Source organism: Anabrus simplex, chromosome 3 (assembly GCF_040414725.1).
Source record: "Anabrus simplex isolate iqAnaSimp1 chromosome 3, ASM4041472v1, whole genome shotgun sequence".
NCBI lineage: Eukaryota > Metazoa > Arthropoda > Insecta > Orthoptera > Tettigoniidae > Anabrus > Anabrus simplex.
The window spans coordinates 222,521,653-222,545,100 of NC_090267.1; the positions used below are offsets into that span (position 1 = coordinate 222,521,653).

Genomic DNA, 23,448 nt, shown 5'->3' on the forward strand with positions numbered 1-23,448 from the left:
GAGTATCACGGATATAGAATATACAAAGGGAAACCTGGTAATAGAATAATGGAAAATGTACCATTCCTTGGGACTGGGTTTGCAGTACACCATTGACTGGTTACAAGCATACTTGACTTTTCATCACCAAACGATAGAACATCGGTGCTTTCCTTCAGATGCAAGAATAGGGTATACTCTATGATTAACTTCCACGCTCCTACCAATGACTGTAACAGGAAAAACCAAGAAAAGACAAACCAGCACTGGGATGTCCTTGAGGAAACCCTAGACAAAGTACCAAATCACCATACGTCTATATTGTTAGGAGATTTCAATGCCCAGATTGGTAGAGAACAGAAATACCGGAAGATTGTAGGAAGATATCCTGCCCATAAGAGAACCAACACAAATGGGGAACGCTTAATCAGTGTCTGCACCAAGTATGGATTACTTTTGATGTCTACAGCTTTCAAACACCTTCCCAGAAAGGCAATGACATGGTGATGCCCAAATAGCATGATAGGTGAATTCCAAATCAACCACGTAGCGATAGACAAGCTGCACCGCAGGGATATTATGAATGTCAAGGTGATACGAGGAGCCAACATTGACTCTGATCACTACCTGTCTTTGGTTAAAACGAACCTGAAACCACTAATAAAGACCACGGGTATGTTAGCAAAAAACATGAAGATCCCTAGGTTTGATATCACCAAACTCAAAGAAGATAGCACTAGTTACCAAGAGAGACTGATTCATAATACCTACAGGATTAACACATCTACAAAATGGGATCAACTTAGGGATGCCATAACAGTAGCGGCTCAGGAAACAATCCCTAATAGACCTAAAGGGAACAAGCATCCGTGGTGGTCCAACGAATGTGATAAAGCTATAGAAGCTAGGCGGCTAGCTTGGATCAAATGGAATGTACATAGGAATGAAGCTAATTTACAAGCCTTTATTGCACAAAGGAAAACTACGTCGAGCATCATTAGAGGGGTCAAGAGGAAGCACAACCAGGAACTGATTAAGCAAGCAGAGAAGGATTTTGTAAGGAACAACTCTAGAGATCTATACAAGGGCCTCAAGCAACAAACAACCCAATTCGCTTCCCCTGCCTTCATCTCCAGAGACCAGATGGATCCCTGTGTCTTAATGACAGCGTACTAAGATCCTAACTAACTACTTCAAAGGACTCTTAAATGCAGAAGAACCTATTGAACGTCTCCAAGTTACAGAACCAACTAATCTTAATACTGAGTTTTACCCGTTCTCCCAACTATGAAGAAGTCAAAAATATAATTAAACTACTCAAGAATAATAAAGCTTCTGGGGAAGATGGGATAGTAGCAGAAATGCTAAAACATCCCGGAGAACACACCTTCAGGAGTACATAGAGTAATTCTGGACATATGGACTAGCGAGAGGCTCCCAGATGATTGGACGTCAGCCATTATCCATCCAATCCACAAGAAGGGAAGCAAAACAGATCCCAGTAACTACAGAGGAATATCACTCCTTGTTGTTACCTATAAGATATTTTCCAAGATTCTGGAACACCATGTAACAAGACAGTTGGATAAAGAGTTAGGAGAATATCAAGCAGAGTTCAGAGCATCGAGGTCCTGTACCAAGCAGATACAAAATCTGAAGACCATCCTTCAATACAGCAAGTCAAGAGCCCGACAATGGGTAGCTATATTTGTCAACTTCCAGAAAGCATACGACTCAGTAGACAGAATTACTCTTTATAAGACATTAAGAGAACTAGGACTTAACGACAAGATCAATAGGCTGGTGCAAGCTACCTTGCACAATACCACAGCCAGAGTAAAATTTAGAGGACAACTCTTGGAGAGTTTCGTCATTAAAACAGGGGTGAGACAAGGAGATGGCATCTCATGCATATTATTTAATTGCATTCTGGAAAAGATCATTAGAGAATGGATGAGATTCCTTCCAGGGAACACTGGATTACGGATGGGGATTAAAGCCGACAACCTAAGGATACCATGCCTAGCCTTTGCAGACGATCTGACTTTATTGGCAAATGACATACAGGAGGCTACTACTCAGCTCCAAACACTGCACTCAATAGCGGCTAAAACAGGTCTTTTGATCAACAGAGGAAAGACCGAATTTGTTACTCAAAGATGCCCCTGGAATGATGAGAGTCAGTGATAATATCTACATCAAGAGAGTCAAAAGTGTAAAGTACCTTGGGGAATGGTTCTCAGAGGACCTCAGCGAAACAATGGCTCTTGAACACAGGAGACTCAAACTAGATAAGGCTTACCATGCCTGTAGAAAACTATATGCTTCAAAAAATCTGTCGATGAATGTCAAACTAAGAAACTACAACGCAGTATCAGACCTTCAGTCCTCTATGCAGCAGAGTGTCTATATTTAACTAAGAAGACCCCACTAAGAGCCCTCGAGGTACAAGAAAGAAAGTTCCTGAGACGGATAGTGGGACCAAGAATTTTACCAGATGGAAGCCGATGGTATCTACAAAATCGTGAGCTATATAAACACCAAGAAAATCTCATAGACGCCATCAGAAGAAGGCGACTGGCATTTTATGGACACCTATCCAGAATGGACTCAAATAGGTTATCCCATAGGATCTTCAAGGCTGCTAACAAGGGCAAAGCTACTGGATTCATGTGGATGAAGCAAGTGGAGAAAGACCTTTCGGAACTCCATATAAATCAAAATGACATAGCTGATTGGAGTAATAATCATACAACTCTTAAAACTAAATCCTTTGTAACATCCCTCACAGAAGTTACCCACAGACCAAAAGACTGGTCTGAGGAATGTAAGATTGAATTTAGCCGGAAAATTAAGGACTACTGGACCATCAGAAAAGCTTGAGGTACCAACAAGAAAACAGTTGCCAAACCAATCGCTAAAAACACCAATTGTGGCAAACAATGACGATGACATCAAGAAAGCTAAAACACAAGCACCGTAATCCACAGATGGCCCTAACAAAGAGAAAAAAAAAAGATAATGATAATAATCTGAAGGGGTAGGATTGACAAAGTTTCATCCTTTAAATACCTAGGATGCCACATAAATCATGAGTGGGACTTCTCTCGTGAAATCCAATGCAGACTTCAGCAGGCCAGGACTTTTCAGAAAATAAGGACATTTTTGATAAATCGTGATCTGTCCTTAACACTTCGCGCTTGACTACTTCAGTGTTACACATTTAGCATTCGCGTCACGTCCATGCTGCGCCCGAGATATCACATCAGTAACTTTAACTACATTTCTGAAAAGGAAATATATATACCTTCGGACTTTCCTTTGTTTTTCAAACTTGAGTGGCAACAAGCTACATCTTTTTAGCAGCATAATGGACCATCAGTCAAAACGGAGACTGCATTTTAATGCTATCTGCGGTCAAGTATCTGAAATAATGCACTCATCTCAGCGCACAACCTAGGTTGGCAGTCCCGCAAAGCACCTGTATCCAGGGTTTGTAAAAATGGCTTCAAGTAGCGGACGGCGCGTTTTTTCCAAGTTTGAACTTATAGAAGCTGTGAATACCCTTGAATCAGAAGATGAGTACTCAGATATCAGTGATTTGGTAGTGATTACAGTCCTAGTGACAGTGATGACAGTGATAGTGCTGAGCCTCAAGTACCAGCTCCACAAACCAGAAAAAAGAATTTGTTCCGAACCAGATTTTTTTCAATGGCGCATGGGTAATATGTTTAGTCCTGTAATACACAGTTTTGATGACAGTTCATCGGGTATATCATTCGGTGTGATTCATGATGAACCAGCGGCTTTAGACGTATTTCAGTGCTTCTTCTCATGAGAAATTATAGAGCATATAGCAGTTGAAACAAACACGTACTTTGTATTTGTTACGCAAACAATGCCACTGTCTCCAAGTTCAAGGCTACAGAAATGGAGAGAAACCACACCTGAAGAAATGTACGTCTTTTTTGCCGTGACAATGTTTATGGCAAGAATGAAGAAACTTACAATTCTTGAATACTGGTCAAATGATCCTCTAATAATGACCCTGCAGTTCTCGGATTTCATGTCTGGAGACAGGAATCTCTTATTATTGCGGTTGTTACATTTCAATGACAACAACAGTCAGCCTGAAGGTGACAAGCTGTATAAAATAAAGCCTGCAATTGACCATTTCAGAAACAAGTTCAGAGAAATGTTCACCCCGTTGGAAAACATTTGCATTGATGAAAGTTTGATGCTTTTCAAAGGCGGGCTTTCATTCATACAGTTTACCCCATCTAAGAGACACAGATTTGGAATAAAGACATTTGTTATCTGTGATTGTGAGACTGGATATGTGCTGGATTTTATTGTTTACACAGGGTCAACTACAGAAATAATTTCTGAACATGAATTTGGGGTATCAGGTGCAGTTGTCTTGACGCTAATTGAAAGGTACTTGCAGAAAGGACATACAGTACATTGTGGATAAATAACTGGTATTCAAGTCCACAACTGTATGATCACCTACACGAAAACAAAACCAACTCATGTGGTACCGTCAGGAAAAACAGCAGAGGTATGCTGAAATTTACTAAAAAATTGAAGAAAGGACAAACTGAATCAAAAGCGACAGACAATATGATTGCCATCAGGTGGTTCAATTGTAGGGAAGTTTGTATGCTGACCACGTGACATACAGACAACATGATACCTATGGGGAAGATGGACAAACAGACAGACAAGACTACATTAGAGAAACTCAACTGCGTTACTGACTATAATAAGTACATGGGTCCTGTTGACCGGTCAGACATGATGATCAGTTCTATCGAGCGTGTGCGGAAGTCAATGAAATGGTACCGCAAGTTCTTTTTCTACCAGCTGGACATCACTGTTCTAAATTCTCATGCCCTCTTCAATGTCAAAACTGGACAGAACATATCTCTAGCAGATTTCCAGGTACAACTTATAAGGGAACTCACCCACAAGTACCACGTATCTAGACAAACCAGTAAAGGAGGACGTCCTACATCTGGGGACCAACCACTCAGACTGACATAGCCTGGACGAGCCGCAGGTTGGGAAAGGGGCGATCTTAATCTAGAGGGAAAGTCATGGCTGTGAACTCAGTCATGATAATGCCACGTGGAGACCACGTGCATAGGCCTACTGAAGGGGAAACAAACCTGGCTAGGTTTGGACCAGGGGCGGACCGTTGGATGGACGACTGAGGGGCGTGGTCTCTGCTAGGGAGAGCCTGAGTTGCGGGAGGACAATATTTGGCTGTATGCCTCACTATGGATGGTGAGAATGACACTCAGGACCCTAGAAGGAACATAAACCCTATGATTGATTGAAATATGAATGCTTATAAAGAACCAATTTCAATAAATTTTGACATCAAGGGAAGCCAAGGAAGCTCCAGTAGAGCAGATCCGAGAGCAAGTCCAAGATGAAAAAATGGAGACAGAAGTCCCAATTGGACAGGCTGTCGCCGACTCAAAACAAGAAATGGCAACAGAAGCTCCAGTAGAGCAGACTGCTGTCAGAATCAATCAGCACGATACCAAACTTCTAACACAAGAATGGAGAGTACTGAATGCCATTTCAATCGATAAGACAGGAAGGACTGTCATTTTAGCCCTTGCTGAAAAAGATTTTGAAGAGTTCAAAAAGGCTAAGCTCAGACTTGGGCAGATCAAGTTTCAAGTCATCAGGGGAAAAATGAAATCCAATGTTGATAAAGACGGAGCTGAAGGTCCTTCAGACCAATCTTCAGTATAAAAAAAGCAGTTATGGCCAATTTCGCAAGGAAGTTCAAGTCCGAGGCTATTGATGTGACCCTTATTCAAGAGCCATGGGTAGTCAAGGGCAGAGTAGCAGGACTGGCGGAATCTGGAGGTAAGCTGATGTAGGATACAACATCGGAAATACCCAGAACATGTTTTCTTGTGAACAGGAAGTTAAAATGTCTTATGTTCAGGAACGCTGTTCATCCCTAGTCCTTGGAGCAGATGCAAATTCACACCACATGGCATGGGACAGCACGAACTGCAATGCAAGAGGTGAGTCTTTACTAGAGTTTAATATTGGAACTGAGTTGACAATACTAAACCTAGGAAACAAGCCTACATTTATAAATAAAAATCGTAGGGAGGTAATAGACATTACACTAAGCACTAGGCATATTGCAAACTTTATTAAAGACTGGAAGGTGATGGAGGAACCATCATTGGCAGACTACCAGCACATCCAATTTGCAATAGATGCGAGACTATGTGGGACTGAGATGTACAGAGACCCAAAAAGAACTAACTGGGACAGATACAGAGAAGTTCTAGGGAAGGCTGTACAAAAAATTCCAACTAATGTGAGAGGACAGAAATAATTGGATGAGGCAGTGGAACTACTAGAAGAGGCTATTATAGACTCATTCCATGAAAAATGTCCTCTCAAAGGAAATAAAAACACAAAAAAAGGTGGTGGAACAACAAACTAGCCAAAATGAAAAAAGATGTTAGGATGTTAAATAGAATATCATCCAGAAATTGTATGTGGGACGTACTGTGTATCATAGGAAACTCACTGAGTATAACCTAGAGATACGGAAAGCAAAAAGAAAATCTTGGAGACTGTTCTGTGAGAAAGTGGAATCACACACTGAAACAGCAAGGCTCCAGAAGGTTCTGAAAGCAACCCATATAAATCAAGTGGGGACACTGGAGAAACCAGATGGGTCATTTACTCAGGCAGGGAGGGACACGCTGGAGATACTAATGGCATGTCATTTTCCTGAGACTGAGGAGATGACAGAAGAAGAAACAGTTGGAACAGAGGCCGGAGCTCGAAGAGCAGACTGGAACTGTGCCAACAGAATAATAAAAAACAACAATTTAAAATGGGCAATTGATATGTTTCATCCTATAAAGGCTCCGGGACCAGATGAGATACTTCCGATACTCTTACAGGAAGGATGGGAGATTCTCGTCAATGCCCTGAAGGACCTTTTCAGAGCTAGTCTAGCTTTAGGGTATGTGCTGAAATTATGGTCTGAAGCTAAAGCAGTATTCATACCAAGGCCTGGAAGGGCAAATTATGCCCAAGCCAAAGCATACAGACCATCATGTTTAACCTCCTTCATGCTGAAAGCAATGGAGAAAATTTTGGATAAATATATCAGAAGAACGGTGCAACTGAACTCAACATTACATGAAAATCAGTTTGCATACAGACCTGGCAGATCCACTGAAGTAGCACTTTACCAGTTGGTTTGTGAACTAGAGAAAAGCCTAGAATACAAAGAAATTGCACTGGCAGCATTTCTAGATATAAAAGGAGCCTTCAGCAATACAACCTATAACTCTATGATCAAAGCATTGGAAAAGAGCCAGGTGAGTAAAACTGTTGTCAAATGGATTAAATCCATGTTAGATGGAAAGATGAAAGCAACCCTGTTTGAAGAAACGGTGACGTTAAGGGCCACCAGAGGCTGTGCTCAGGCAGGAGTTCTTTCTCCTCTGCTGTGGAACCTCGTGGTGAACAAAATCATAGCTATGCTCAACGAACACAAGGATACGCAGATGACCTAGTGATTGTGGTACAAGGTAAGGTGATGAGCGTTATCCAGGACCACACACAAAGATCACTTAACCTTGTGCAGAACTGGAGTCGAGAAGAACAACAGTTCGTCAACCCGAACAAAATAACTATGGTCCCTTTTTCAAGAAGGAGGAAATTAGAGGGAAGCAGATCACTGAATCTCTTGGGCAAGATATATATATATGGAAGAACAGGCACTGCACCTAGGTGTAGTGTTAGAAAAAAATCTAACCTGGAATCCACATATAGAAAGGAACATAACCCTGGCCAAGACCTTGCTGTATGCATGTAAAAGAGCCGTCGGGAAGACATGGTGCCTAAGACCATCAATGGTAATGTGGATATATACAGTGATCATTAGACTGTTGATGGCCTATACTGCAATCATCTGGTGGCAGAAAGTAAGTCAAGGAAAAGTCAGTAGTAGATTGGATAGCCTACAGAGAATGGCATGCATAACCATAACTGGTGCTATGAAAATTATGCTGACAGAAGCCCTGAATACTTTACTAGACCACGCATCACTATGCAATTTCATAAAAAGACATGCTAGAATGAGTTCATATAGATTGGCACAATGAGAGTGCTGGAATGCACAAAGACCCAATCTAGGACACTGTAAAATTAACAGAGTAATAACAGAGGAAGTTCTACACATGCCTTCTGATCATATGATACCAAAGTACAACTTTGAAAAACCGTTTGAGACCCAGATAATAAAAAAAGACTGGGATATCAACAAATGGAATACTGAAAAAGAAGATATAGTGTGGTGGACTGATGGCTCAAAGACTGTGGAGGGCACAGGAGGAGGGATCAACGGGGAAGACCTGAGAGATCAATCCAGATGAGCCTGGGCAAACACACTACAGTCTTTCAAGCTGAAGTGATAGCTATCGCAACATGTCTTGAGGAAAGTCTGAAAATGAATTATAGGAATAAGAACATTTTCATTTTTATGGACAACCAAGTGTCCATTAACCTCTTAACATGAAAGCCCGATTATACTCGGGGTTTTATATATTTATATAAAATAAAATCCTGAGTATACTCGGGAGTGTCGCTCGTTGATCGGTACCTAATTTAAAAGCCCGAATATACTCGTTTCTTGTTGTTTCTCAATATTTCCGCCAGATGTTTATGAAATGATTACTTTACAGTCCTATTTTTGCCAACAGATGTCTCTGACTCAACCGTAGTGGATGTCGGTGACTCAGGCAGTTCGTTTTCGCAGCTTTCCCGTATTTGTTGCTATCTAAGTGTACTTTATCTGTTAGGTGAAAATGGAGAGTGAAGAAGAGTTTGACTTTGAGTGTCAATGTTGTATTACTTGCCATCTGTTTAGTGCTGTGTTATTTATTTTAGAACCCGTAAAAAGTATCACGAGTATACTCGGGATTTTAAAACAGGAACTTTTCAGTGGCTTATATTACATTATTAAGTTCGAAAAATGTATTTTCATTGTTACCACTGTCATTAGTTTTCAATAAATAGCCCATTTTAACAATAAAAAAATTAGGTAAAAAATGATCACAATTTTGTAAATAATTGGTATGTTAAGAGGTTAAGGCACTAGAAGCAGTCCAGATAATATCCAGAATTGTCTGGTTCCGGCTATGAATGGGAAACCATCTTTTACAGACGTCTATTATCCTATCCATGCTATTCAGTATTCCTTTGTAGTTTGTCCCCACTTCATATCACGCTCGGATATGGGAGTTGTTAAATATTATATTGTAATTTACAGAACCTGGCCAAAACTACTTCTAGGAACATTAATCACTTGAACATTAATAGAAAAAAGTATTCTTTTTAATTGCAACATATTTCAGCTCTATTGCCTCTAGTGTACTGGATTTTAGCAAATTTCCTATCTTTTGCACCTAAAACAAGCAAAATAGCATATTTTATAGAAGCCAACGATTATCCACTGAAGCGAATACTAAGTATGTTACCCTCTTCTCATGAATCTTATTGTTGCAGATACTTTGCTAATAACACTGACCTGCAAATTCAAACTTTGCGATCATTGCATGAAGTTTACACAGTGATCTTTTATATTTCAGCCATGCTGATTCTGGAACTGAAGTCAGTTTTCCCCTATCACATCAGGTTTTTATGCAAATTCAAAATGGAAATTTGATAAATATGCAGCACGTACACATGCAAGATTACTATTATCACATGTAAAGTATGCTTCTTTCTCATTATTTCCACCCATCTGAACACTCCTATCTTACAATGGTATACTTATGAACATAATATAAAGATATGTAGTGTATTGTGTTAACAGATCTGTAGAAAAAAGACAGCCAAATGGACCAAAATTTACCACGCATTAAGCCTCATAAGGTACTGAGAATGGTAAGTCAATGGTTTCAATTTTATAATGTCCTACCTTAGTATAAGAAACGTCTTCGCCTTGCTTTTCATGTGTGAGGGTAGTTGGACCTTCTCTCTTTAGTAACCAGCAGTAATCTGCCAGCATGTTTTTGTTCCATTTCCCTTGATATCTACATTCAATTTCCTGTAGATCCTGCTGGAATCTTTCTCCTTGCTCTTCACTCAGCATTCCTAGGTTCTCAGGGATATAGTCCAGATGTGAATGTAACATGTGCAATTTCAAGCTCATTTTGCAGCCTACATCTTGGAAAGAAACAAGAAACAAGTCTGAATCCTTTCTTTTTCCAAGAAAAATTTGACCACATTCCGGAATGCTGTCCATGCTGATCGCTCTGCAGCGCATATAACATCTTCAAAATGATCATCAGAAAGAAGTTTTCTGATATCTGGACCTGTGAAAATACCCTCCTTGATTTTGGAATTACTGATGCCTGGGAATCGAAGACACAGGTACTGAAAGCATTCACCTTCATTGTTTAGGGCCTTAACGAATTGCTTCATAAGCCCTAGTTTGATATGAAGCGGAGGTAACAGTATTTTGCTCTTGTGAACAAGAGTTTCTTGTTTTATGTTTTTCGACGCTACAATCCATTGTCTACGTGGCCATTCTTTTTGAGTCCAGTGATGTAACCTTGCTTGACTGTCCCACTCACACAGAAAGCAGGGGTGGTTTGTATAATGTCCTTGTAAACCTAACAAAATACCTATCACTTTGCAATCACCACACATTTGCCACTTGTGTTCCTGGAACTTCAGTTTACACAACAGCATTTCGAGATTTCCATATATTTCTTGCATAATAACTGAATGAGCAACAGGAATTGATGCAAGTTTGTTTTTATTGTGAAGAAGGACACACTTCAAACTATGCTTGGAGGCATTGATTAGATGCTTGGAGGCGTCAATGAAAAGTCTCCAGTCAATAGGTTCATACTGTGGTGCACCTAGTTTTAAGATAACCCCCGGAATGTTGTTGCAGTAAATCAAGGCTCCCTCTTCAGAAAAGAAGGGTGTAAATTCTTGATCATGATGTCTGTACCAATAGTACATTGTCCCTGGTGCCTACATGTTCCTTTCACGAAGTCTAGATCCAAGTAACTCGGCAGATTCCTTTGTAAGGCTAAGATCTCAAACGAAGTCATTTAATGCACTTTGCTCGAACACCCTCAGTTCTTTTTCAACACATTCAGAGGAGAAATCACAGTCAGAGTTAGTGCCCACCATTTCTGTGTCAGATTCAGAAGAAGGAAAATCCTGTAAATGTTCTGGACGCTGTGGTACTGGTATACCAGGGCCATGAGGAATGGGTAAAATTGCAGATCAAATATTGCTTGGATACACAATGTTACCTTTGTTGCTGCTGTTAAATCCCTTCACATACACAGAACAGAAGTAGCAGTGAGTACTGTGGTCTGGGGGTTCTTGCCACACCATTGGAATACTGAATGGCAACGCAGTTCGCTTACCGTTCACCTATTGCCGTAACTGCTCTATACAGGTTCTACAAGCCTTCTCACGAACTATCTTACATTGCGCCGCGGTCTCATTGGCATAAAACTTCCACATACATAGCAGAATGTATCTGGATTGTTCTTGCAGCCACATCGTGGCATGTTGATAGATGTAAGTTCAATAAAAATATTAAAATAGTACGTCACTCACATATAGAACGCTTGTGAAGACAAAAATCTCTTTTTCCTAGCAAGCGAAACACAACTCAGACTGTTGCGAACGAAGCACAACGAGAGAATGATGCCACTCAGCCAAAACCACCCGTTGTACATAGTTGCCAGCTCTACACTCTGAGCATAATAATACAGGACTACGAGATGGCTGGAGGATGTCGAATTAATAAAATAATAAAATAAATTAATAAAAGAATATGGAAATCTAAATTAAAGCAACACTCTTCCTAACAACGTAAGAAGTGCATTAGTACATGTGATGAAATAAACGTAATATAGGATTTTTGAGAAAATGTCATGTGATGGGGAAAAATTAACATTGGATCCTGATTCAGGATGCAGAAGTCATCTTAAAAAGCAATACAGGATGGCGGCAATGAAACCATCGCAGGACAGTGTAATTATATTAACTGAAGCTTTTGTAATTCTAGCACTGTCTCCAAACATTACATGAGAAGTCATTGGTCATGCATTTAAAAAGTGTTCGATCTCAAATCCGCTTGATGAAGACAGACAAAGAAATAAGTGATGATGAATCTGAATTGTCTTATGCGATGACTGATGGTTTACAATCGGTGTTGGCTTATAATTGAATAAATATGGTAATAGCATAGTTTTAATTATGATGTTTACTGTAGTTATTTAAAAAACTAATTGTAATAAGAAAAATCAAATGCATGCATCATAAACAATGGATTGTGATAAATGTATACTCTCTTCTCAATTTCAGCTGATCTGTGACTAAGGAATGGACGAATTCCATTCTATTCTAATGACATATTTAAAGTCACACCTTCACTGTTAAAAAAAACCATAACAGCACGCTTTGTAAAGGAAATTACATAACTTTCACTTCACCAAACAGCGATAAAAATTCATCATAAGTTTTAACAGCTATCCTCCCATCAAACTCATTCATAGACACAGGGTGCTATTACTTCTATGCAAGTCTACCACAACATTCCTACCCACAAGTATGAATAATTATACAAATGCAAACAACATAAATTGCATAATCACTTTCACAGCATTACCACTGTCACCACTGACAAAGTTTCTTTATCAGTCATTAAAGCACTAGTCTTTCCTGATGCAGTCTTATTTCCTGCTCTCAGAAGCTGCAAGAAAGCTAATATATTCTTTCCTACATCCAGGTAGATCTACTTATAGATATTTCAATCTTTTGCGCATCAACATCTACTCACCAGTAAATCATCCAATGAATGGAGTACTTACCATGTTACCATTTCACACTTTCCCTTTTTGTTCACACTGATGAATTAACATCAAAATGTATCTCTTTTGCATCCTTGCTTTTCCCCTTTCCAGCTTCCCTAAATTACAACCCTTTAACAATTTTTGGCACACAGTACATTTCCTTTCAATCAATGTACATCAAATTACTCATCTAATAGTAAAGTGAAAATACTAACTTAATGGAAGATGCCAGAAACTTAGGAATCCTATTCATCTGTAAAGAAGTCTTCTCTAACCACAGCACTAACACTGCCATTTGATGACATGCATGAGCACCACATACAGTATCAGGATCGTTTAGAGCAGAATGGAGACCTAAAACACAGAATAAAAGCATCTTAATTAGCATAAACCAGGCAGTTAAAGTGTATAATAGATATACATTAGTGGAATCTGCATATTTTTAATTAACACGTTGAGCACCAGAGTGGTTCAACGGAACAGCCGGCTGAATTTTTTGTCAGGCCACGGTGATCCACAAGGACCGCTGAGTAAACAATGAACTTATTGTCCCCTGGAGATAAGAGGATCGTTGCTAAATGGAAATTACTTAAGCTTTCGACCACTGTGGTCCCTGTGGAAATTTTAGTACATCTGGGATGGGAATAAGGTTATTGCCTGGACAGGTGGTACTAGCAGAACATTTTTATGATGGGACCACAGCGGTCCCTATCCATACATGGTAATACTTCCTTTGCGGTTTCAACTATTATCTTGGAATGTTCAGTTATTTTTACGATCACAATAGCACTAAGATCGCTAGCCAAATTTCCCATCAGACCATGGCAGTCCATAGAGCCCTGCACGGATATACAAAATAGTATCCGCATCTGCACTTCCTTCATCCGCACCCGCATCCGTGAATGCTTATCCACGGATGTGGTAAATATTTAAGTACATTATATTACACCCAAGGTATAGAAAGGGATAGATCCGTTAACATAATACAACAGGCCTGATACCTAGCACCAGACATCTTACTGTCACAGGTTTATGAGGAATTTTCTCTTGCGACAACTACCAACGTATTGACCTATGTTCCTTCCTCCCATCAATTGCAAACAGGAGCTAGTTAGGCTTAGGTCATGTTTACAGCTTTATGGTCTCAATGTTCTTTATGTAATCACCGTCCTCCCTTACCACTGTCAAGGGTCGCCTAACCACAAGCAAAAATAACAGTATACCCGAGTGAAAATTAATAACCAGAAATTATTAGCAAAGTTATCTGTCAATCCGCAGATATCCACATCCGTGCAGGGCTCTATCCATAGGGACTGCTGATTAAATACTGAACTTAATTGTTTCTTGGAGACCGCACGACCAATGATAATTGGAAATTACTTACTCTACAGACCACAACGAGGGACTGCTGGTACCAGCGGAAGGATTTTAACACGGAACCACAGTGATCCCTATTCATACCTTGTAGCATTTTTCCTTGCCATTTCAACTATTCTCTTGGAACAATAGCATTAAATACCTGCCATATACAGATATACTGCCCTACAACAATGATAAAAAAAAGTGCATGCTTGAATATGACATAAAAGAACAACAAAGATCTTATATCAGTGTGGATGCTCTCTTGCCAACAACTGAAGCACAAATGATCCAAAAATATCTAAATGAAGGTATTTGCTAGAAATGTAAGAGAAATTTGTACACTATGCACGACCACTGGTCCCAGCAAAACATTTCTACGATGGAACCATGGCCGTTCCACTATGGATACTGTCAGTAAAAACATTTATTTTTCATTTCATTTATGCATCTTTATATTTTAGTCCACAGTTTCATATATTTAAGAAGAAATTGCTACAAAAAAAAGCACGGTCCAATGGGAAGATTTTTAAAAAATTGTCTGGTGGTCAATGTGTTAAAGAAGAAACAAGATACTGCAGTTAAAGGAAATATTCACACTGAACTACAAACACACACCTAGGCTTACACCATTGCCCATCATCAAAACAGTATGTCACAACAACAAACAATGCCACTATATAAAATTACATTAATGAAACTTTATCCTGCTTCTTACTGTAAATTAATCAATCAATCAATCAATCAATCAATCAATCAATCAATCAATCAATCAATCAATCAATCAATCAATCAATCAATCAATCGATCAATCAATCAATCAATCAATCAATCAATCAATCAATCAATCAATCACAGGGGATAGAAAAAAAGTGCTTGAAATGAAAACAGCCCTATTCAACTCCACAGTAAACCTTAATTAAACTACAGACTAAATGATTTATGATGGAGTGCAGCACCTAGCACTTGAAAAGATCTTAGAGAAAACATAGACAAGTCATAGCACATACTGAAAATATTTGAGTGAGAGGTGCGTAATAGGCTCGGGGCAACAGTTGTCGTATCTCTTAACCAGCATGGTTTGGACTTACTATGAGGTCTTTGACTGAATGCAGTACAATGTGACCTGACAAGTTCTTCACCCCTATACAGTACCAGCACTGACCGTAAGCTGATCTGTCTTCTTCAACAAAATATTTTTGAGTGTACTTCAATGTCCATACAGGATCTTTCCACCTTTACAAAATCATTGTGGTGTCTATTAGGGTTAAGCCATCTCACCATGACTGATTATATTTTTCATAGATACACCAACAGAACATATTCAGTCCCCAGATCCGTGGACACTTCTAAATGCAGCCACCATTTTCATCTTCAAAAGAAAGTATATCTAAAACATGGTTCTCAAACCAGTTGTACCCTCAGCATCTACGACCAGAATTTGAAGAACAATGAAACTGAAGATTGTTTTTTTTCAATTTGGCTGAATCAGCAAAGAGGATGCATCTGGATGTGCTAGGAGTAAGTGACATTCGGGTAAGGGGAGATAACGAGGAAGAGATAGGAGATTATAAAGTGTACTTGACGGGTGTTAGAAAGAGAAGGGCAGAGTCTGGGGTACGGCTCTTTATCAGGAATACCATTGCACGCAACAGAGTTTCTGTTAGGCACGTAAATGAGCGAATGATATGGGTAGATTTGTCAGTTGGAGGAATTAGGACAAGAATTGTGTCCGTGTATTCACCATGTGAGGGTGCAGATGAGGATGAAGTTGACAAGTTTTATGAAGCATTGGGTGACATCGTGGTCAGGGTCAACAGCAAGGATAGAACAGTGCTAATGGGCGATTTCAATGCGAGAGCTGGGAATAGAACTGAAGGATACGAAAGGGTGATTGGTAAATGTGGGGAAGATATGGAAGCAAATGGGAATGGGAAGCATTTGCTGGACTTCTGTGCTAGTATGGGTTTAGCTGTTATGAATACATTCTTCAAGCATAAGGCTATACACCGCTACACATGGGAGGCTAGGGGTACAAGATCCATAATAGACTATATCTTAACTGACTTCGAATTCAGGAAATCTGTTAGGAATGTACGAGTTTTCCACGGATTTTTCAATGATACAGACCACTATCTGATCTGTAGTGAACTAAGTATCTCTAGGCCTAGGATAGAGAAAGTGAAATCTGTCTGCAAATGAATAAGGGTAGAAAATCTCCAGGACGAGGAAATTAGACAGAAGTACATGGATATGATTAGTGAGAAGTTTCGAACAGTAGACAGTAGGCAGGTTCAGGATATAGAAAGTGAATGGGTGGCATACAGGGATGCTGTAGTAGAAACAGCAAGGGAATGCCTAGGAACAACTGTGTGTCAAGTTGAGAAAAGGCAAACATCTTGGTGGAATGATGAAGTGAGAGCAGCCTGTAAACGTAAAAAGAAGACTTATCAGAAATGGCTCCAAACAAGGGCCGATGCAGACAGCGATTTGTACGTAGATGAAAGAAACAGAGAGAAACAAATAGTTGTTGAATCCAAAAAGAAGTAATGGAAGATATTGGTAATTACCTGGAGAGACTAGGTCAAGCAGCAGGGAAACCTTTCTGCACAGTAATAAAGAATCTTAGGAAGGGAGGGAAAAAGGATATGAACAGTGTTTTGAGTAATTCAGGTGAACTCATAATAGATTCCAGGGAATCACTGGAGAGGTGGAGGGAATATTTTGAACATCTTCTCAATGTAAAAGGAAATCATCCTGGTGGTGTTGCAAACAGACAAGCTCATGGGGAGGAGGAAAATCATGTTGGTGAAATTATGCTTGAGGGAGTGGAAAGGATGGTAAAAAAAACTCCATTGTCACAAGGCAGCAGGAACAGATGAAATTTAGACCTGAAATGGTAAAGTATAGAGGGAAGGCAGGGATGAAATGGCTTCATAGAGTAGTTAAATTAGCGTGGAATGTTGGTAAGGTACCTTCAGATTGGACAAAAGCAGTAATTGCACCTATCTATAAACAAGGGAACAGGAAGGATTGCAACAACTATCGAGGTATCTCATTGATTAGCAAACCAGGCAAAGTATTCACTGGCATCTTGGAAGGGAGGGTGCAATCAGTCGTTGAGAGGAAGTTGGATGAAAATCAGTGTGGTTTCAGACCACAAAGAGGCTGTCAGGATTAGATTTTCAATATGCGCCAGGTAATTGAAAAATGTTACGAGAAGAATAGGCAGTTTATGTTTCTTAGATCTAGAGAAAGCATATGACAGGGTACCGAGGGAAAAGATGTTCACTATACTGGGGGACTATGGAATTAAAGGTAGATTATTAAAATCAATCAAAAGCATTTATGTTGACAATTGGGCTTCAGTGAGAATTGATGGCAGAATGAGCTCTTGGTTCAGGGTACTTACAGGGGTTAGACAAGGCTGTAATCTTTCACCTTTGCTGTTCGTAGTTTACATGGATCATCTGCTGAAAGGTATAAAATGGCAGGGAGGGATTCAGTTAGGTGGAAATGTAGTAAGCAGTTTGGCCTATGCTGATAACTTGGTCTTAATGGCAGACTGTGCCAAAAGCCTGCAGTCTAATATCTTGGAACTTGAATTACTGCGTTGATGGGGTGAAAGTTCCTTTTGGGGATCATTGTAAGTATCTAGGTGTTAATATAAGGAAAGATCTTCATTGGGGTAATCACATAAATGGGATTGTAAATAAAGGGTACCGATCTCTGCACATGGTTATGAGGGTGTTTAGGGGTTGTAGTAAGGATGTAAAGGAGAGGGCATATAAGTCTCTGGTAAGACCCCAACTAGAGTATGGTTCCAGTGTATGGGACCCTCACCAGGATTACCTGATTCAAGAACTGGAAAAAATCCAAAGAAAAGCAGCTTGATTTGTTCTGAGTGATTTCCGACAAAAGAGTAGCATTACAAAAATGTTGCAATGTTTGGGTTGGGAAGAATTGAGAGAAAGAAGAAGAGCTGCTCGACTAAGTGGTATGTTCCGAGCTGTCAGCGGAGAGATGGCGTGGAATGACATTAGTAGACGAATAAGTTTGAAAGGCGTTTATAAAAGTAGGAAAGATCACAATATGAAGATAAAGTTGGAATTCAAGAGGACAAACTGGGGCAAATATTCATTTATAGGAAGGGGAGTTAGGGATTGGAATAACTTACCAAGGGAGATGTTCAATAAATTTCCAATTTCTTTGAAATCATTTCGGAAAAGGCTAGGAAAGCAACAGATAGGGAATCTGCCACCTGGGCGACTGCCCTAAATGCAGATCAGTAGTGATTGATTGATTGATTGATTGATTGATTGATTGATTGATTGATTGATTGATTGATTGATTGATTGAAAATAGGTGCAATGAGTATGGTATGAAAATTAGCCTCTCAAAGACTAAATTGATGTCAGTGGGTAAGAAATTCAACAGAATTGAATGTCAGATTGGTGATACAGAGCTAGAACAGGTCGATAATTTCAAGTATTTAGGTTGTGTGTTCTCCCAGGATGGTAATATAGTAAGTGAGATTGAATCAAGGTGTAGTAAAGCTAATGCAGTGAGATTGCAGTTGCGATCAGCAGTATTCTGTAAGAAGGAAGTCAGCTCCCACACGAAACTATCTTTACATCGGTCTGTTTTCAGACCAACTTTGCTTTACGGGAGCGAAAGCTGGGTGGACACAGGATATCTTATTCATAAGTTAGAAGTAACAGACATGAAAGTAGCAAGAATGATTGCTGGTACAAACAGGTGGGAACAATGGCAGGAGGGTACTCGGAATGAGGAGATAAAGGCTAATTTAGGAATGAATTCGATGGATGAAGCTGTACGCATAAACCGGCTTCGGTGGTGTGGTCATGTGAGGCGAATGGAGGAGGATAGGTTACCTAGGAGAATAATGGACTCTGCTATGAAGGGTAAGAGAAGTAGACGGAGACCAGGACAACGATGGTTAGACTCAGTTCTAATAATAATAATGTTATTTGCTTTACGTCCCACTAACTACTTTTTAAGGTCTTCGGAGACGCCGAGGTGCCAGAATTTAGTCCCGCAGGAGTTCTTTTACATGCCAGTAAATCTACCGACACGGGGCTGTCGTATTTGAGCACCTTCAAATACTACCGGACTGAGCCAGGATCGAACCTGCCAAGTTGGGGTTAGAAGGCCAGCGCCTTAACCGTCTGAGCCACTCAGCCCGGCAGACTCAGTTCTAACGATTTAAAAATAAAAGGTATAGAGCAAAATGAGGCCACAACACTAGTTGCAAATCGAGGATTGTGGCGACGTTTAGTAAATTCTCAGAGGCTTGCAGACTGAACACTGAAAGGCATAACAGTCTATAATGATAATGTATGTATGTATGTATGTATGGTTTATGCTGTACCGACACAGATAGGTCTTATAGCGATGATGAGATATGAAGAGTTCAGGAGTAGGAAGGAAGCAACCATGGCCTAAATTATGGTACAGCCCCAGAATTCGCCTGGTGTGAAAATGGGGAAAACCATGGAAAACCATCTTCAGGACTGTCAATTGAGAGGTTTGAACCCACTATCTCCTGAATGCAACCTGATAGCTATGTGACCCAAACCATGCAGCCACTTACTCAGTAAAAATACGACACAAGTCCTGTTAATCTGTATGTATGGACTAATATTAATTTTAACAAAGTTAAACAGTTAAATCCAATGACAATATGGACAAAGGGAACTGTCCTTTTTATTTTTCCTTCTTCTTCAAGAATTTTGGTGCCTACTGCATGTATAGCCTTGCTGGTGTTTACAAACAGGTGGCCCAGGTATGTGTTCTATTGCTGTTATGTACATTCTCCCAGCCTTCATTGTGTAACCTCCAGTAGCATATACTGAGGGCTACGAAGGCTATCGGTGAAGCCCAAACCTCAATTGAGAATGATGGAAGTCTAAAGCACGTTATAATGTAAGCATCTGACACGTTGTTCCATTTACAAAACTTGAAAGAAGTGAGAAGAAACGTTGCACGTATTTCTGAGAGCAAGGCATCGGAGACTGATATTGCAGCCCAGACTCTCGTCCCTGTCCCCTCGACCTACTTCACATGGCTTGCTGACGTATATCCGATAGGTGCTGGAACCGGGTGATAGTTGTGCTAGGCTTTGTTCCATCAGATCACCACTGCTAACTATCAACCATGCATTGCTCGTCGTATATAGTTTCTCACCTCATACATCTGACTTAATTATATATAGATAACAGAGCATTGGTATTTCACTTCCGGTTACTTCTACATCCTTGTAGGAAGACACTGCAGAGTTGCTGTTATAGAAGTAATATAGTTTTCTTTTTATAGGCAGATCTGCTAAAATGAATTGCGTTATTTCAGGTTTAGTATTCCCATTTGTTAGTTGGAATCGAACCCGTGATCATGGATCAGACAACACCACTCCACTAATCTCCTGAGGAAGCTAATTAACCAGTGAATGATGGGTACGACCGCTGTAAAATTTAACATTTTTATAATAATAACTAGCAGTTTCCTGCTGGCTCCGCCCACAGTGTACAATGTATGGTGTTGTTCGTTACTATCCTCACGGATGTATTTGCAAAGCTCTAACTTAATGAAATAAAGCACATGATCTGCTGCGGTAATAGAATGTAATATTGTGTCAAGAAAACACTTGAAAATACATTACACAAAGAAATTGAATTAAACGTTCCTTGGAACAACACTACGCGCTGAACTATTAAAAAGTCCTTCAAAAAACTTTGTCATGGAGACAAATGTACTCATAACTATTCTCATAATCTACCAATGTAAGTAGTTATTACCTCAAAAGAAAGAGCTTGATCCACTGAGCGTTTTTAGACCAAAACAAACTGCATACCTCAATTAGAACGAAAGATATGATTGGTTCAATGAGAAAAAAAGTTGAAGAAATGAGACGTCAAATTTAATGTGCACTCATAACTTTGCTCAGAATGAACCAATTTGAATAGTTAAAAGCTGAAATGAAAGAACCTGATCCACTGAGTGTTCTTAGGCCAAAACAAACCCCATACCTCAATTAGAACCAAAGATATGATTGCTTCAAAGATACAAAAAATTGAAAAAATGAAATAATTTGAGGAAGGTGGAAGTTAAGTGATTTATAGTACCTGAGGACAAATTTGTGCATGAATACCTTTAAGTTAAAACAAAAATGAAGGAAATCGACCGGATGGAATGGCCGGACTGACTGACTTTAGTTTTCATAAAAAACTTTAATATATAGATGATGATAATAATAATAATAATAATAATAATAATAATAATAATAATAATAATAATAATAATAATAATAACGGAAGGTACACATCAACCCCGCACATTTAAAAGAAGTGCCTTAAGGAACTCTATCTATCGAACAAAACGTGAATCTGCTAATACATAAAAGTTAGGACATTAATCAGCAGATGTCACTACTGAATAACTGAGTAATTTGTTATTTTAAAGTTTCTGTAACCGGTACTTCAGCAGTTACACAAAGACAGTTAAAGGGAGGAAAGTAAATCAAATTACAAGGTACCTAAACACTATACACACCGTAATCATGTAATGAACTATGGCAAAAACAGAAGTAAATATCAGTGAGGGCAACTTGACGATAATAAACAAGGAACGTGGGACGTAACTGGAAACCTACCAGGGCCATGGATGTGTCTAGGTTGCGGTTCGGAAAAATTAACAGTGATCTTTGATTTTCAAAATATTATTTACAAGATGGACTTTAAAAAATAAATAAAATACGAACAGTTTCAGTCAATGTGAAAAATACCGATACACCTTTCGTAAGATACAGATACATGTTCTTAGAGACACATAAGTTATATATTCTTTGACGAGAGCTTCCTACAAGTTCAAAGAGTTAAGCAAGTATATCTCAGTACAAATCAAATTCCACAAATACAATATTGAAGGTAAGAGGAAGCACAAAATACTATTACGTGAAATCAAAACCAGCTTTTCACATGTGATCAAAAGAGTGGTGATTAGGGCAAACTCCTGTGATACACCAACGAAAATTAAATGGAACTTAAAACGCACAGAAAGCAACAGCGCTTACCCCAAGGCTGCCCATGCTGGTACCGAGGCGACGTTCACGACGTCAAAAACTTCGGCAGGCTCGGCAGGCCAAGGCCAAGACGGCTCAGAGACTTAAGACCTCAGACCTCTCACGAAATGCTGCCTAGCCCCTTTTAAAGGGGGCCCTGGCCTTGGAGTAGCCAATCAGAACACAGGAGCTTGCCCGGATTGACCAATCACAACACTAACTTCAGTCGCGATCTTTAAATACTTTCTCGAATACATACGATCGCGAATCTTCCAATTGCAGAATAGTCAGAACATACTTTCTAGAATACATAACTAACAAAGGCTAACACACCCTGTTCAAACATTCATGTCACAACTTTCTGGACAGTTCCAGTAAATATAGAAATGAAATCTACTAGTTACAAATACCATATGTGACCAAAATATTTACACTGCACAGGTTAGGTAGTTACATGGGAATACAAATAAAACATTCTATCCCCACACTTCAGATCATACCATAAGTACTACTTAACAAGGTTCACAAATAAAATCTATAACACTTTCCACTTCCAATATATTCTACACCTGTGTCAGTTTCCTACACTGATTGGATTTATTTGTTTTGTTTTGGTGTACATCAAGAAATTTGAACTTTTAACCACAGATGTCCTTCCAAAAAGCTGAGATCATGCACTCTGGTGCAAGGTGGAAGAATTAGTGATTTAAAGTTTTGTGATTATAGGTTTTCACAACTAAATTAACTTTCATTTATTTTGATATTTCAAGGGTTGCAACACTTCCTTCTCATCCCACCAGCTTGGGTTTTTGACCAATCACAAATTTTCTGTATTTCTTTGCCAAAAAAATGACAGGGTGTGTCCGGATTTAGTCCAGAGCCTTCTCAAACCCTCCCCTCGGGTGTAAAAGCTGCGGCTTTTCTAGTTACCTTGTCTTCTTGATTGTCAACGTTCTGAGTGTGTGTGTTAAAACAGGAGGCGGGGTGCCTCAATCTTCGGCAGGCAGAACATTAGCCTAGTTTTCTATCTCTGTAGCTATCTCCGCAACTTATCCGAGTGGAGGTCCTAATCCTAAACTATCTGTTTTCTCGAATGTAATCTTTCTTCCTGCTAATGTAAAATTTGATAAAGACATAAACCGA

At 39.4% G+C, this 23,448-nt stretch overlaps 1 protein-coding gene across 1 annotated transcript in view; it reads right to left on the reverse strand.

The window, feature by feature from the left end:
* Positions 1-23,448, reverse strand: part of htt (huntingtin) — a 900,697-nt gene that overhangs the window by 130,217 nt on the left and 747,032 nt on the right. Inside the window, exon 38 of the mRNA XM_067142878.2 lies at positions 13,085-13,223. Within this exon, the coding sequence (XP_066998979.2) occupies positions 13,085-13,223 (139 nt within the window). The remainder of the gene's footprint in view (positions 1-13,084; positions 13,224-23,448) is intronic.